The sequence below is a fragment of the Danio rerio genome, chromosome 13, assembly GCF_052040795.2.
Source record: "Danio rerio strain M-AB ecotype USA chromosome 13, GRCz13ab, whole genome shotgun sequence".
Lineage (NCBI taxonomy): Eukaryota > Metazoa > Chordata > Actinopteri > Cypriniformes > Danionidae > Danio > Danio rerio.
This window is the reverse complement of record NC_141033.1, coordinates 32,839,412-32,857,813: the sequence shown is the minus strand read 5'-3', so window position 1 is coordinate 32,857,813 and position 18,402 is coordinate 32,839,412. Positions and strand designations below refer to the sequence as shown.

The window sequence follows — 18,402 nt, the reverse complement described above, 5'->3', positions numbered from 1 at the left end:
TTTATTCTAGCCAAAATAAAACAATTAAGACTTTCTCCGAAACAAAAAATATTATCCGACATTGATCAGTGAACATTTCCTTGCTCTGTTAAACATTATAAAAATTCTGATTCAACTTTATAAGACCATTAGGAATGAAATTTAAGACTTATGAAGGGCTAAACACCAAGGATTTTTTCTAATGGGTCGGTTACTTCTGTAAATAGTTTTTGTGTTATTGGAAGATCATGTAAAGGGATGTGTTGCTTTAGTTTTCTTTCCCTGCTTAGGGAATTTATTTTAGAGAATTTGCTGTAAATTTAATCTAACAGATCTAACAAATGTTGTAAATTGTATCTCTTTGCAATAAAAACTTGGACATAGGAAAATTAAGACCTGTTTAACATGATTTAAGACCTACAACACAATATTAAAGTGAATTTAAGACTTTTTAAGGTTTACGCATTTTAAATATTAAATGCAGATTTATAATATCATTGTATATAAAAAAAATTTGAAGAGTTCTTATTTTAATAATTAATTTATGATTTGAGTAAAATGTGTTATTCTAGAAACTACCGATGACATTTCTTTACATTTAAAAAAAAATGCTGTCATTTATAGCTTTTTGTGCATAAAATATCAAAAAGATGCTATGTTTTTACACATCACAACACTAATGTTTTAACTTCAGAAAAGTTACAAAATAAATATTTGCATATTTGAATACAGTTTGAATATCTGAAGAGTTTCATTCACAACAATTGAACACATCTGTTAATGTGACAAACTGCTCTTTTTTGGGAAAACGTAAAATTTGAAAGAAATGTTAGCCACCTTTTATAAAGGAAAACTTTTAACACAATTTTAACATTTTATTCAAACCCATACTGAAACCAATTAATCCAGAGACACAAATGTTCCTATTTTCAAATTATATTTCAATGTTATTGTTTATAAGTGTATATTTGCAAAGATATATACATTTTTAAAGATACAGAACATTTTTATTGTGATGTCCAAAATAAATATAAACATGTCTTAAACCATGACATCGTTTTGATATTTTATGCACAAAAAGCTATAAATGATGGCATTTTCTATTTTAAATCGGGAAGAAATGTCATCAGTAGCTTATAGAATAAACCATTTTATTCAATCAAATTTTACATTCTGTCTTGACAAAGTTTTCTTGTATAATTGAAAAACAGTTTCAACCCCACTTCAAATTCAACTCAAGCTCATTTCCATTCAAAAGAATATCTCAATTCCAATCTGAATTACAGCCAACACTAAAACGGAACTTAAACAAATTCTGACTTGTTTCTGAACACGCCAAAGGCCTCAACAACGATGGAAAAGTTCAACCAACATCAATATAACTTGATAAAACAAACGCGATAACCTTGAGACAGAAGTCCTGGACTCTGCCTTGTGAGTCCAGGCATGTTTCACAAGCACAACAAGTGGGCGCTTCAATTGGGCAATTAGAAGACGAGTGGCATGAAAACATGCTAATGAAGTTAATCCTTCAAAGCAGTGATGGCTCTCAGGCACTGATGACAGGGATGCTAATGCCTCCCACTGACTGGGTTGGGGGAGACGTGCTGTACAAAAGACTGTTCTGCAGTCTTCGAGATTGTGTCATTGTGTGGGTTGAAATTAACTTGCACTCAATTCCCAATGAGGGTGGTCTTCCCTCTGTACACGGCTCGACATGAAAAAAGGAACTGCCTAACGGATCCCACGCAAGCTGTAATAGATAAGTTGTGTAAGGCGCGAGAGAAATGACATGGTTTAAATATATTAGCAGGGCACCATTGTTCCATTTTGATTTTCTCTTGAAGAATACATCTGGGTGCTAATTCATATTGCTTTTGACTGACCTGAAATTTCTAGGATGAACTATTATATATTGCTAGGAACTCTTAAAGGAACACTACTTTTTTAGAAAATAGGCTCATTTTACAACTTTTAGACATTTAAACATTTGAGTTTAACCATTTTTAAATCAATTCAACCAATCTGGCAGGAACACTTTTAGCTTAGCTTAGCATAGGTCATTGAATTGTATTAGACCATGAACATCTTACTCAAAAATGACCAAAGAGTTTCAATAATTGTAATATTTAAAGCTTGAATCTTCGTGACCAATGGAAAGTGAAAAGTTGCTAGTTTTTTTGAGCGAGATGCTAATTGTCTAATCTGATTTAATTATCTATGCTAAGCTAAGCTAAAAGTGCTCCATCAGACCCAAAAGATTGGCCTAATAGATTCAGAAATGAAGAAACTCGACTGTTTAAATAGGGCAGTTGTAAGATTAGCCTTTTTTATTATGTTTTTTTAGTCGAATGCTCCTTTAAGTGTTATTCCTAGAGCACTAGATAACTGTCCAAATAGTACAGCAGTGGCTTTTTATTGCTTTAAAGCGAATCTGTGACTCTTTCCACAGCCAAACGCTATGATTCCACTCTACACATTGATTAAACTGTTTGCTCATACATGTAAATGAAATGATTAGGCCTCAAGTGCAGTTTAAATTGAATAATGTTATCATTAATAGTTAGAGCTCGCATCTAATGCTGAGTCAATGGTGCTGAGAGGCTGCCGTTCTCATTAAGTCCATCCTAATTAACATTTTCTCTTTACCATTACGCGTTTCACCCCTCCAGTCTTTAAATGTGCCTCTAGGGCAATGCCATTTGAATGTGCCATTGATAGTACAGAAAAGACTGACATCTGCTGGCTAAGTGTCAGTAATATAAGCAGGTTGAGGTTAGAAGACCAGAGCTGCCTCCAGTTGCAGATTTATGGCTGTGATATTCACTTGATGTTTGGTGGTTTTAAAGGAAGGTCATGTACCTGGAAAGCTATCCGTTAATGTTGCCATTCATTTTAATGTAAGCTGTTTGGCCGCTGCTGAAGCTGAAGGAGGAAATACGCAATTGGAAATTTGTCATCTTTGCCCATGGGAGCACAGGACAGTTTGCTGTTGATGACATGTGGCTTATCGCATTGGAGCTGCAGGACAGTGATGTCATGACAATGCTGATTGGCTGATGGCACTGCAAAAACATGCACAGAATGCACTTCATTAGCGGCTATCATTAGCGGTCATAGAAGGACAGAAGATAATGCTAAATAAGATATTTCACTTTTAAGAGCCCTTAAGGGTTCTGGTATGTCATTCACTAATATACAGGTGTGGAAAAAAATTGACAACACTTGGAAATTATCAGTTACTATGGATTTATTGGATTTATCAGGTATGGATTTGTGTAAAATAGTTGTGTTGTTCTATAAAGTTGTGATAACATTTTGGTAGCACTTTATTTTGATGGTCCATTTGAGTATTGGTAGACTGTCTGCTTAATATCTGCTCATACTGCTAACAGACATTTAATTGGCATGTAGATGCAGTGTCACTTAAACTCAACAAACGGACCATCAAAATAAAGTGTGACCATTTCTTCCAAATTTAAAATCAGGGTTCCAAATTTAAAATCAGGGTTATTCCAGCAAATGTTGATTTCTTACTTCTTCTAAGTTTGAAACATTGGCGTTGTGTTGTTTAAAAATCACTATAAACATACAGTTGAAGTCAAAATTATTAGTCCTACAAGGAATTTTCTTTTCATATATTTTCCAAATTATGCTTAACAGAGCAAGACATTTTTCACAGTATTTCCCTTAATATTTTTTAAGTCTTATTTGATTACTTTGACTGGAAAAAAACTGTTTTATTTTTTAAAACCATTTTAAAGTCAATATTATTAGCCCTTTTAAGCAATATATTTTTTAATTGTCTACAGAACAAACCATTGTTATATAAAAATAAAAGAAATAAGTTATTAGACATTATTTATTAAAACTATCATGTTTAGAAATGTGTTGAACAAAAATTTTCAGAGGGGCTAATAATTCAGGAGGGCTAATAATTCTGACTTCAAATGTATGTCAAAATAAAACACAGTTTTCAGCTGTAAAATGTAACGAACTATGTAGTCAGAATATACAACTAATATATAAAGCTTATTCTGAATGGTTTCTCAATGGAGAAATTGAACTTCAGCTTTAATCAGTGTTAGGGAAAGTTGCTTTTTAAAGTAATGTATTACTATTTTGAGTTACTTTTTTAAAGTAAGAAATCTGTTACTTACTTTTTAAAGGAAAATAATGCATGTTATTTTTGCATTTTTATTATTTATTTATTTTTTTTTCCATCTCTTCCATCATAATTATTATTTTCCATCTTTTAAAATTTGGATTACTCTTACAAGTAACTGCATTTAAATGCTAAGAAAATATCCCAGCATTTAGCATTTAAATGGACAGTTCACCCAAAAATGAAAACCCATCTTCAGGCCATCCAAAATGTAGGTACGTTTTAATTTCAGAAGAATTTTGAAGAACATTTTGAGAACAGTCATTCTTAGTGAAACAGTCATTCTTAGTGATTTAAAATGTAAAGCAATGCGCATTGCACATTTAAAGTAAAAACAACAACAACAACAACAAAATATATACTTATGGGTCCTATAAATGAATCAGTAGTAAGTACCATTTTGATAAGCAAATATAACCCTTGCCATCTCCTCCATCTTACTTTGCAAGCTAAGTCACGAGTTTACAGCTATGCACATGATATAATGAAATGGGAAGAGCTCCAAACTGTTGTGAATGCACTCAGGACTGCTTCCCAAGGCTAAGTATGTTGCAAATAACCTTGTTTTTTGTTCACAGACTGATTGCTTCACTTACTACAAGACCTCAGTGTATCTTCAGGAGGCAGCGATTCATTCATTCATTTTCTTTTCGGCTTAGTCCCTTTATTAATCCGGGGTGTCTCAGCGAAATGAATCGCCAACTTATCCAGCATATGTTTTACGCAGTGGATGCCCTTCCAGCTGCAACCCAACACTGGGACAACACTCATACAAACGTATTTACACACAAACACTACAGACAATTTAGTTTACATAATTCACCTATAGTTGATGTCTTTGGACTTGTGGGGAGTATCCGGAGGAAAGCCATGCGAACATAGGGAGAACATGCAAACTCCACACCTGAGGCTCAAATCAGCGACTTTCTTGCTGTGAGGCGATTGTGCTACCCATTACGCTATCGTGACGCCCAAAAGGCGATAATCATTTTTCTGACTCTCAGAGAGCCACGTAGTTGACCTGCATTTTCTAAATCACCAAGGACCATGAAGTTTCACAGAATACAGCAAAATTATTTGCCATGCACTAAATTCCCATGACAAAAAATACACATATATATATATTTTGTCTATTTTTAGCAACGTGTCAAATGCATGAACAAAAACATCCACATTGTAAATTATTAACTCTCTTTGCTTCTCTAGTCAACAACATGAAGAATAAATAAACACTCTCTGTCAAACAGGTCAGGAGAGTGAGAGTATGCGGTAAGCAATGCTTATTCCTTTGTTGTCATTGTTGTGAATTTAAATGCAGCACCCATCAATACTGCGATGAAAGCAGCACTAAAAACCTGTACACTCCGTCTCCGCAGTGTCTAAATGGTTCATAAAGAGTGGTTAATCATTGCAGTATCATTACATATTCATTCATGCTCGAGTATCTCCAGACCGCTGTCAACACTGTTTGGAAAGTGTCACCAGGCAACAGTCGAAGAAAACGGCACACCTGGCGGTCCTAAAGTTCCAGCAGGAAACCACACAGCACTCGGGAAAACCCTCCCGCTGCACACTCATGTGTCTTTAACTAGATACTTGTTCATTTGTGCATCACACAAACACACAGACAAACAAACAATATCATATGATCAAAAGTGCTGCCGCTGGAAAATGTCAATTGCTGCAGGTAATCACAGCCATGCTGATATTTACACAGCATGTGTGATTTTTGCTTTAACACAAACCGCTGAATAAAGAATACGTAAATACTCTCTAACTTTCTTTTTAGACAAAACAATCCCAGATACGTTATCTGTTCTTGTGCCACCCAAATGGCAATGTCGTCTTGAATGACTCAGCAGTTTATCAAATCACTGACCAGCCTGATCTTACGAGGAAACGTAAATATTTTACCTTTGTCAGTTTAGTGGCTAATTCGTACGAATTGACAAATACATGATTCAGTTTTAACTCATTATGATAATTATTGTTCCCTATTAGGTCAGAATTTGCTTTTTCATGTTTGCTTATGGCAATGCAGTGGCGCAGTAGGTAGTGCTGTCACCTCACAGCAAGAAGGTCGCTAGTTTTAGCCTCGGCTGGGTCAGTTGGCGTTTCTGTGTAAAGTTTGCATGTTCTCCTTGCGTTTGCGGGGGTTTCCTCCAGGTGCTCCAGTTTCCCCCACAGTCCAAAGACAGGTGGTACAGGTGAATTGGGTATGCTTAAATTGTCCAAAGTGTAAGAGTGTGAATGAGTGTGTGTGGATGTTTTCCAGAGATGGGTTGCGGCTGGAAGGGCATCTGCATTTCTGGAAAGTGCCAAATACATCCCAGGAGTACAGTTTTTGTTTTTGTGAATCCACCAGAGGCCGCTGTATACACTTTTGAGTTCTCAAATTTGTCTTGCGAGTGATATTCGCGCCTGCCCAACTCACGTAAATGCACCAGAGGCCACTGTCGACTTACTGACAGACTGACTGACTGAGTGATCGACTGACCCACCATCCTCCTTCCCTAAACCCAACCAATAGTGTTTTCAAAAGCACTGACTGACCCAATCACACACTTCCACGTTTTCAGATTTTTACCACATTCTCACCTTGTTATTTACCGGTTTATTTTATTTTTTGGCTTTTTTTTTGTCTTACCTGCTTTCTGGAACCGCTCTCCACCGGACTTGAACCCTGTCAACGTGGTCAACTCTTCTCTATGTCTCAAGTCTGCCGATATACATGGTGAGCCTCTGGACAAACTGGTAACAGTGGGAAAGCCGTCCATATGGAGGTAAGCGTCTGCTGGTAAGCATGGAAAGAAAAAGCGTCATTACACCCTGTAGTATTCATTTTAAAGACGAAATACAGCCATAAGTACTTCTGGCTACATAAATCGCGATCTCCAGAAATGTATAAAGGGCTACCTTTTTAGAATGAGCCTGTGTTGTGTTTTTGAGCTAAACAATTGAATAATTCAGTGACTTACACAAAATCTGCTCCTTACTAAATCTTCATTTTTGAATGAGTCATTTGAATAGTTGTTTCAATGACAAAAAAAAGTCTAGTGTTTGGATGATTGTGTAGGCTTTTCCCAATAACCACACTTGCAGTCTTAAACATTGAAAAAAAGAGCATGCATATGTGACAGGAAATCACATATTATGTATGACAAATTTAAAGTGTTGCATATTTTATTGGTATAAAGATTTTAAGACATAAAAGCATTGTCTTGTTCTGCTCCTTGATGAATCACCATTTTTGAATGAATCGTTTGAACAGTTGTTTTAATGACTCACTCAGAAAAACTAAAAAGTATATTGTTCGAATGACTGTGTGGGGCTTACCCAATAAACACAATTGTGGTTTTAAGCATCTAGGAAGAGCATAAATATGTGACAGGAAGATAGTATGCAGATTTCACATATAATTTGTGACAAATGTTAAGTACTCACTTCTTATTTAAAAGCATCACTATGAATTTTTTCATTGACTTTTTACAGAGACTACTGAACACAAATGTAGAATGTTATTTAAAAGTGCAAAGTATTACATTTTAGGGGTGTAAACCTACACTGGTCTCACGGTTCGGTTCGGTTATGACTATCATGCCATCGATTCGGTTCAATTCAATATCATGGTCCATCATGGTGCATTGACAATGCTTACCATATATAATTAGATTTTTTCTTCACAACACTTTTTTTTTTATTAAAATCTATAAATATATTAATATTTATTTAATATTTTTGTAATACAATATTGCCCTTTAATACAAGCAGTCAGATATATGAACTGTACCTTTAATTTTACCTGCTCAAAGAAAACATTTTTTTTTACGTATCAAATGAAACTCCAATACATGCACAGAAGACAGCATGAGCATTTATAGGAAATAAACTAATGTAAATATTATCCCACTGCCTTTTTGAGTGCTGTCTTACACCCCTATGATTCGTCATTGTCTTCACCCGCTCAACAGAAAGGGCTGTGATTGGCTTAAGAAATAAAAGCGCTGTTCACTCATGAGTGACGCGGTCATGCGGGAAGAACAGCCATGGTTATAGTCTATATGTGTATAATACGCGGTTATCACAGGTAATCCGTAGTAGACACAGTGGAGAAAACTCGCAACTCAGGCACGCTCTTGTCTGAATCCACAAGTATCACTTTAACAGCCAAGAGAAGAAAAAAAAACTTACCTCACAAACAGGCCAGCGGCTCAAATGTCCAAAATGTGAGAGAGAGAGGCAAAGATGGATTTGTACAAGATTTGTCCCTAGTACTGAAATGGCGGCTTGTGAGTTGTGCCTTTCTCAATGTCAATGAAAGACTTTCCAGCAAACTCACAAGCAGCTGAACTGTGCATAATTATCTACCTTTTAAGTAGTAGGAGCGTTTTATTTAGTTGCCCTCGCCTCCATCTATTACTGAACCAATATCAAATTGTCCACATCTGCTACGCGGTGAACCGAAGAAACAATTAATTTTGACACCCCTATTAAATTTACAAAATGTGCAAATAAAAACTATACATATACAAGTGTGACCTATGTCTACACACACTTATAGTCTTCAAGTACACTTAAACGCTTTGGCCAAACACAGCAAATAAATCATGTACGTAAATAACAAATCAAGAGCCCACACTTATTTATACATACAGATGATATTTTTAAAGTATACATTCATAATATATAGAATTTACTTTTTATTGGCTGCAAAGTAATCATTTATGCTGTTCAAGTACCTACTCAAGATTTCAGATGCAGTCTATGAATTAATCAGTTGATTAGTTAAATGATTCATAAAGATGACTCAAATCATACTTTGAGCCACCTAATGGTGCAACAGTGAAACCTGCAGATTAGCAAAGAAAAAGAAAATCTGTCTTAAACACAACTGAACCTTACATAACCTACATATATAGATACATAATAAGCACTTTGATTTGCGTCATTGCAGATGAAGAGTGTGACGTTTTGTCCATTAAGCCTCTTCCTCACTCTCCTTCTCTCACAAGCCTATCAATTTATTGTTATTGTTGGCAGTTGAGCTGAAGCTTCTGTATTGATTTCTCACCCCGAGAGAAGATAAGGTGGAGAATCGAGATGGATTCCATATCTATTATCTAATGGAATTCCTCCTCTTAGAGAGGCTATGGATTTTCTGCCATTGAACCTCTGCAAAAAGAGAGGGACAGAGTGGCCCCCACAGCCCAGAATAAGTCCCTCCTGGATGGATTAAAGTGTTCGGCACAATGAAGCTGAGAAAAGCAGAGCCAAACCGAGACTGTAAAATCGGGTTTTCTGAAAAGGCACTGCTTTTATCATAAATGTTTATTGACCTGGAGAAGGTTTAATAGCCCGGATAGTTCATGCTCTTGAAAGATTGTCCCATGTAGCCTCAGCATTAGCATGTACTGTATTTTGGTCTGCACGACCAGGAGGAAATGTGAATAAAAAGGAAACGTGATTTCTGCACACAAGCAATTGTGGATGTCATCATGCAGAAACCTCACCATTTACAGTGCTAAAATATAGGTCAGCTTCGCTATATCAAAAGTACACAGTGATAAACAGTATATCCCTTGTCTAACGCTTTCCCTCATTGCATATTGTCAAGAGTTAATTTCTGTCATTGGACTACGAAAATATCATGACATACAAAAGTATTCGGAAACAAAGTGGATTTTTCAACCCTTACAGTCAGCCAGAAAAAAGTACAAGGCTGGAAAGAGAGAGAGAGAGTGTGTGTATGTGTGTGAGAAAGAGAGAGAGGAAGGAGCATAGATTTTCCAAATGGAAGTTTGTACGAGAAATCCATCAAAGCCAAAACCTGTAAGCTTAAAAGCAGTGCCTGATGCTTTAGGGTTCAGAGAGTTCTCACACATTTAGATGGAAGATTATTACGCTACGGCTGGAGCTCACTATACTACTGTCCGCATGGCCACAGCCGAAATCAGACTTATGACATGATGCCTTATCATAGTAACAGGAAAGCCTCTAAGCTCCTTGTTTTTAATCAAAAACAGATCAGTATAGGCTGACCCTGTGCGGCAAATGACTTTGTATTTCATTTTTAATATCCTCAGGGCAGCGGGTTGTATTTCGTCCCCTCGCAAAAGGTACTTCAAGAAGCAACCGGCGCCATCGTTTTATGTCCTGTCCTCTTCTCCAGTTTGAGTTTAATGGACAACCTCCCGCGGGAGCTGTAAGTCACTATTAAAACTTGTCCATTTGATATAAAGGTGATTCAGTGTTTTTGGGGAATGTCCATCAAGTTTACACTGGAGTTTATGAAAGATAAGGAGTTTTTATTACCTGTCAAAATAACATTTTCTATCTCTCACTGTAATTCAAGCTTTATTTTTAGTATTAGGACCTGGGATCTTTGAACTTGAGTGTCAAGTTTAAAGAAGAGTGAGGCAAAACTCTTTTTAGCACAGTCAAGGTGTCATATTTTATCAATTTTTGCTCTTTTTTGTCTTTATAAATGTACAAACAAATGGAAGAGATATACTGTAGCACACTGTAAATTTATTTGTGGGTAACACTTTATTTTGATGGTCCATTTGCATATTAGTAAACTGTCTGCTTAATATCTGCTGATACTGCTTCTTCAACAGACATTTAATTGACTATAAGAAACTTTGCAAGTACATGTCAACTTACACTAATCCTAACCTCAACCTTACAGTCTATTTATAATCTAGTTGACATGTAGATACAATGTAACTTAAATTCAATAAACGGACCATCAAAATAAAGTGTGACCCATTCGTGTATTTCAGATGCGGTCATATTCTATAACCTGGAACTTGATCTTCATTGTATGTATTTGCTATTTTGTACTTTTTTGTATTTAATAATGAACAGCGTCGATTGTCATTTTATTAATGATTAGCTATTAACTGTTGTATGATTGCTGCTGTTTTTGCTACATGTTCACATTGGTTAAAATACAATAAAAATACCTAACTGGCACATGCTTTGGGGTTTTTACAATGTGTTTTTGTTTTTTAAACTGCATCAAAGACTGTAAGACATAAGATGAGATGAACATTTACAGACAACAAAGAAATTAATAATTATTTATTAAATAATTGTAATGAACTAATGTTTACTAATATGAATAAAATAACTATAATAAAATGAATAACAATACTATGAAAAATGTTATTTATCACTTTCATATCCATAGTCCTTTATGGAACCTTATGAGAAGAGTTCTGCTATATAGTTACAAACTGAAGAAACCTTCTTTGTACTGTTTAGAACAGGGGTGCCCAAACATTTTCTTATGAGAGGCCAAAATCCAAGCTTGATTGAGAGCTGTGGGCCGAAAGTAAATATAGAAAACTGTAGGAAGTTGCCATGGGTAATTTTCTAAGTTATTTAATAATATTTATAAATAAATAGTAAAAAATACAACCAACTGTATTTACTAATGCATTATATATTTTTTTGAAAATGTACATTATTTTACCAAACATATTGCAATACAACCATTAAAAAATCCATTTATAAAACAATGGAGTTTGATGCCAAATACACTGGTCATGCTGAACCTGCCTTTGCCTTGATTTGCATGCTGATGTCTTCAGCTTTGTCCCCTGTTCGTTAAGTAACAGTATGTACATTAGTGTGTTTAAAAACACATTTTGTTAAAAATGCAAAGTATGTTAAAAATTTTATTCATTTACAACATTTAACTGAAACATTTAATTTCAGTTTTCTTCTTTTTTTTTCTTTTTGTGTAGCTCAACAAAAAAACAAACAAACAAAAGGTTGCATTAAAACAGAAATGAGAATCTCTGTTATAGGCGTTCTCCAACCGCTCCCAATCACTTTCCTTCTGGCGGGCAAAATTAAAGTACACAAAGGGCCAACTTTGGCCAGCGGGCCCTAGTTTGGGAATCTCTGGTTTAGAACCATTTTCCCTAAAAGATTTAAATACAAAGTATACATTAAAGTCCCCATAAATTGATTTTTTTTACTTTTTAGTTATAAACACTTTAGCCTTGATGTTTTCTGTACGCACTAACATATGCTCAAACACAATGACAAAATTCCCATGTAGAAGATGCATTCACAACTAATCCAATATCCACAAGTGAATCAATGATTTTGATGACACCAGCCTTTTAGCATCTCATCAGATTGTCTGTCCAATTAAATGTAATCTGTGTAAATCTGACATGCACTGTAAATAAATATCTGTTAATTTAGTGGTTCTCAAACTGTGGTACGCGAGCTTTCTTTTAGTGGTACGCAGAGGAATACAATATGTCATATGTACATGCAACATATATTTCAAAATGTATCAAAAATTATTAATCTATGAATATGATGACATATAGCCTATATTTATGAGGTCCAAGCAACATTTCCACGTTTTGATGGATAGAAAATTAGGTTAACACTTTACATTTGACTACAGGAGTTTTTTTCTTTTCTTTTTAAGAACAGTATAGCCTACCATTTTTAATTAACTTTTTAAAGCACATTTTAATTTAAACATTTTAATTTATATATATATATATATATATATATATATATATATATATATATATATATATATATATATATATATATATATATATATATATATATTCTTTTTTCTTTTTTTACATATAGACACAGTACAGTGTTTATGTTCAAATTATTTATAGTGTTTAAAGTGGCTGATAATAATAATTTTCTTAGTAATCTGACACGTTTTTAAACTGTTCAAAGCTGTAGCTGCTACTGGGTCTACAAAGCTACTTTTTTTCAAAACTGGTCATTATGGTGGTAGACAACTTTTTTCTGAATTGGTACTTGATGAAAAAAGTTTGAGAACCACTGTGTTATTTAACAGTTTCCGTATTTTGCATTTTCCGCTTATGTATGCTTGTGAAATGCATTATGGGACCTGGATCTCTGGTCTGTCCACTTTTGATGTTGTCAACTCTGCAGTTTAACACAGTGACTATTATTGACATTTCAGTAGTTTGAGACAGGATATTGTTTAAGAAATAATATATAAAGAAAACTAAGTCTATAAAATAACAGAAAATGTACTGGCAGCTTATTACTAGGTTTTTGCAGCATAATATACATCATTACCCAGACAATATATCACTTCAACTTATTAAAAGTATTCATAAAAGTCACTTTTTCAAACCTTTTAAGATTAAAAGTTGTTGGAAGAACTATAAAGGTCCCATAATGCAATTCAAAAGCCTTAAAAAGTGAAAAACCAAACATAAATCACAAAATATGTAAAAAAAAAATACAAAAAAATACAAAAAACTGTCAATGGAAGGTTATTTTTTATAGTGTAGGTGTGAAACATAACCGGCTACAATAATAGAAAAACGAAACACAGGAAACTACTGTGTGAAATCATAAACAACTGGAAGGTGGAAAAAAATCAAATACTGTATGCAATATCTAAATTTAAAAAAATCCAGATAAGTTTTTTTTTTTAAGTATTTTGAGTAAGAATTAGTAAGACTATTAAATTTGTGAAATACTGTAATTTAAAAGTGTTCTATTTCAATAATTAAAAAAAAAATTCAATTTACTCCCAAATTGTCAAAGCTGAATTTTCAGCATCATCATTTCAGTCCTCAGTGTCACATGATCCTTCAAAAATCTTCTAACACAGTGCTCAAGAAACATTAATTGTCGATCAGATAAAATGTCAATGTTAACAGTGTTTTTAAGATTCTTTAATTAACAGAACAAATGTTGAAAATAGAAATCTGTTGTAACATTATAAAAGTGCTTACAATTTCCATAAGAAACCTATTTAAAATGTCTTTGCTCAACAAAAACATAAATAAAGCATATAAATAAAGATAAACTGGGCCAAATGCACTAAAGACCTCCATAAGTCACATCTTTAAAAAAAAAAAATAATACACTTCAGGTCTACTACAGCAATGTAGCAAATCTGCAGTGTATCCATAGACGTATGTGTGCAGAGATTAAGCTTTGACCCTTGTAGATTGCAGTGACAAATGCAACAATGAAACCAGGCCCTGCTCCAGACTAAATCCATCCACATGCTGCACAAGGACCAAGACAGCAAGTACTTTAATGGGAAACAAAATACTCTTACTTGCTGAATGAATGTCTACAGCAATTAAAGATTCCAAGTAATAATGGTGCTCGCACAGGGAAAAAGCAAAGCAGGTCACGAGTAGAACATGTATCTTCTGAATTACATCAACATAGAACATCCTCGGACCAAATGAAGAAGGAAGAAACATGAGGAAAGATTCACATCGCTTTTATACTTGGAGCCAGTATCAATATAGAGCAACGTACATTCACCACTTTGATTCTAAAGCTGGTTGAATAGACTGAGAACGCCACTATGACATTTGGTTTCTAGATTGGTTTAGCTGAATCTCTCAAGACACAGCCAGAGGCCCTAATGGTATGAAACGCTCCTGCCCTTTTGATAAATGTCAGCAGCTCTATCCACTTTTAAAGTGGTCTTCTGGAGGTGACCTGGTCTCCTAACAGATAATAATATCCATATTCACAGGCACGTTTAATATGCAGAAAGTTCAAAACTGTTTTAGATGATTCCGAAAGTGTAGTGGCTTCATATTATGCTGTATTTTGGATATTTATACATCAAGAAAGCAAGTCTGTTACTAGTGAGTGTCATGGGGTTAAGTCCTCTGTTTTTGGCTAATTACATTTACAGCCCGTAGCTACAATTTCTCTTCTGCACTTTTGGGGTTTTGTTTGTGCAACGCTTACGCAATTCTATTTCAGCACAGTAGAAGTAATGTTGACTTGGGGTTAAAAGAAGAAAAGAACATTCTGGGATATTTATTATGTAAATGAATGCACTTTAATTAATTAAAAACTTTTAAAACTACACAGCCAGTTCAACTTTAGGTTTGTTAAAAGCTTCAATGGAATCCTCTATGACAGTGTTTCTCAACCACATTCCTGGAGGACCACCAATACTGCGTGTTTTGGATGTCTTCTTTGTCTGTGACACCCATTACAGGTCTTAAAGTCTCTGCTAATGAGCTGATGATCTGAATCAGGTGCGTTTGGTTAAGGAGACATGAAAAATTTCAAATTAATCTCAGCAATTCGTAACTTTTTGATTTAGTGGCTAATTCTTATAAATTTGTACGATCTAATTCGTACAATTTAGTACGACTTGCTCATCACCCAATTGGGGTTAGGGGTGGGGTTGAGTGCCACGCCTCCTTTTTAAAATCGTAAATTTTTTATGACTTACCTCTAAACTGACAAAACATAAAATACTAACGTTTCCTCGTGAGATCAGGCTGGAAAATGTGCAGTCCTGGTGGTCCTTCAGGATCATGGTTGAGAAACACTGCTCTATGATACAGTGCTGCACAAATAATTTTGTTCACTATTTTATATATATTAAAACTGTATTATTTTTTAATCTACATTGACTTTTTTTTCCTATAGACCAATGGTCTAAAACTCAAATCCTTGAAGGCCACAGCTTTGCAGATTTTAGCTCCAACAAGCTCCAACTCACAACTGCGTAATAGTTTCAAGTAGTCTTGAAGACCTTGTTTAGACGGATGGTTTCCCCCACAGTCTAAGGGCATGTGGTTCAGGTGAACTGAATAAACTAAATTGGCCGTAGTGTTTGAGTGTGAACGCAAGAGTGTATCGGAATTTCTCAGTGTAGGGTTGCAGTTGGAAGGGCATCCGTTGCGTAAAACATATACTGGATAAGTTGGCGGTTCATACAACTGTGGCAACCCCTGATTAATAGAGGCACAAGGTGAAAAAAGAAAATGAATGAATAAATGAATATATATGTAAACTGCTAAAATAATTTGATGATTTGAAGTGGTTTTTTATCCTCATTTGTAAGCTGCTTTGAATGAACGTATCTGCTAAATTAAAAATGTAAATTACATGACAACTCTGCCAGAATACGGTTATTTTAATATATAAAGATAGCGAATGAAGTTTAGTTGTCCCTATTTTTCATTGTCCCAGATTACCGAACTTTCGCTATAGCATTTTTTATTTGTTGACTGTGATCTTCTCTCCCTGATTTACAACTACTCAAAAGCTCCATTCTCAGCACCTCTTAGTGTTTTAATGTAGCTCTGCATGGTTTGCGAGTAGATTAGCTAACTTGCTCTGATATTCCTACGAGTTATCAATCTACTTAGCGCTAATCAAATTCAGCAAGGACCTAAATTAGTCCTAAAGAGGGCAAACACACTTCTGTGTACATCTGCACTTCATCATTTCTAACTCCTTTATTTTGCATCCTGGAAAGAAAAGCAGACAGAGACTAATTTGCAGGCGATCGTAACGGGACAGTGACGGATACGAAAGCTCCGTGGCTGAAGAACAAAGCCATGTTAGCACAGCAACCTCTTACACACAAACACAGCCAATCAATCAGGCCAGTGGGATGGCGAGTTTTTCTTCTCTGACTAAAAGAATATGTCTGTGTTATATGCTAATACAGCCAAGGGTGAGCGTACATGTGCAGAGTTGAAGCTTTAAATCAGGTGTCTGTCTATGGCTCTTTCCTCTGTTTGCAGCTCGGAGGCAGAGGAGCCTGTGTTGGCACGTATTGAACGGTTTGATTCAGGCTGAGGTCTCCAGGGCCCCAGTCTGATCCATTACCCGCTCTTCCAGCACACAGCAGAGGACAGGAGGCTCGTAGTGAACTGATGCCGTCTTACACGCTCCTGACTGCTTTTCTTTAACAACAAATCACCCTCAGGGCTCTAAGAGACTCTCGGTTGCTTTACCATAACTTCAAGAGGCTGAAATAGAGATGCTTTCAAGAGGAAGAAATGCATTAGATAAATAGAAGCACAAGACCCTGAGTTTCTATTCTTATTTGTGGTTTAGACTTACAATAGGAAATGTTCTGGTTGTCGACTGTTACTTGAATTACTTCGAAGAGTACTGAGAAAAGTGTCAGTGATGATGGTCTACCAGTATTTTACATTTGTTGTATTTTTACAACAAATTATTATGCATTAAAAAAGGTCATATTTTGGTTTTTGGGGTCTCCAACAAAAGGCTGATAAGTATGCAAGGTCAAAAACATTTTCATTGTCTTATAATATGCATTTATTTTTACCTAATTATCCCATTGAGTCCTATATGATTCGTTCAGTTATTCATTTATTCACAAACCCCTCTTTAGCATGATGCTAATCTGCGCTGATTGGTCCGATGACCCATTCTATTTCGATTGGTCGACTGCGTTCAGCGTCAGAAATAGAGAAATGCCCACCACGACATATCAACATTGAATTAGTCAGGGTGCAGAGTGTATGTGCGAGCCCAATGCAGGAGAGCATTAAAGCAGTGCAGTTTAACACCAGCATATTGCTCTATTCTTAACCATGACACACATTCAGTATTAATCCACACAGTGGCAAAAGCTGAACTATTTTGAAACTTGACTGCCACACGTGTGAAGGAACAGCTGACAGTGGCCATAGCAGCGACAAACAGCAGTGGATCGCGAGCTCACAAACATATTTGAATCCATAAACAAAGCGGCACATGTTGCGTTTTCATTTCGTTCATATAAATAGTTAACCAAATACAGTACAAGCTGCGTGGAACGGTTATAAGTAACTAAACAAAATTAAATACATAATTTGCCAACTAGAGAAAACAAGAAGGCAACCATTTTAATTGCACTTAAGTTACATACACTTGTGAAATAGAGGAAGGAACTGATCCATGAACTGTGTACAGTAAGGTTCCTGTCAAGCTCTGACAAAGTCCTATACATCAATAGTCTTTTCTGATCCTTCCTTTAACAAATGACAGACGAATCCCCCAATGTAAGCATGTAGATTGCTGAAGCACTCGTCAGAAAAATGACAGGAACACAGCACAATGCTGGGGCTATGATGCTGAAGTATTTTTTGCTAAAATTAACTTTAACCACTGACTCTTCACAGCCTCATCTTTGGGTTGGGAAAGTAACACTAATTACCCTCACCCTTCAGAACACAGCATCGTCGCGACATGATTCAATCGGGATCTGCTGCAGTGTTTTTTTCAGTTTTTTCTTTCTACAGTTTATTGTGGGTGTGGCAGGGGAGTCTGCATGCACAACAAATGAGCGGGGCTTAAGTTCTGTATCAACGACACGACCATACCTTGTCAACCCTCCTGTTTTTCTGGGATTCTCCCGTATTTTACAGTTCTATCCCGCTATCATCCTGTAAAGCTATTTTAATCTTTCTCTGAAGGGTGGAAAGAAACATTAAAGA

At 35.4% G+C, this 18,402-nt stretch overlaps 1 protein-coding gene across 1 annotated transcript in view; it reads right to left on the bottom strand.

The window, feature by feature from the left end:
• Positions 1 to 1,115: 1,115 nt before the first annotated feature.
• Positions 1,116 to 18,402, bottom strand: part of LOC147834228 (uncharacterized) — a 32,391-nt gene continuing 15,104 nt past the window's right edge. Inside the window, exons 2-3 of the mRNA XM_087279500.1 lie at positions 6,792 to 6,938; positions 1,116 to 3,044 (exon numbers count right to left, since the gene is read on the bottom strand). Coding sequence (XP_087135626.1) covers positions 2,875 to 3,044; positions 6,792 to 6,938 — 317 coding nt within the window. The 3' untranslated portion in view covers positions 1,116 to 2,874. The remainder of the gene's footprint in view (positions 3,045 to 6,791; positions 6,939 to 18,402) is intronic.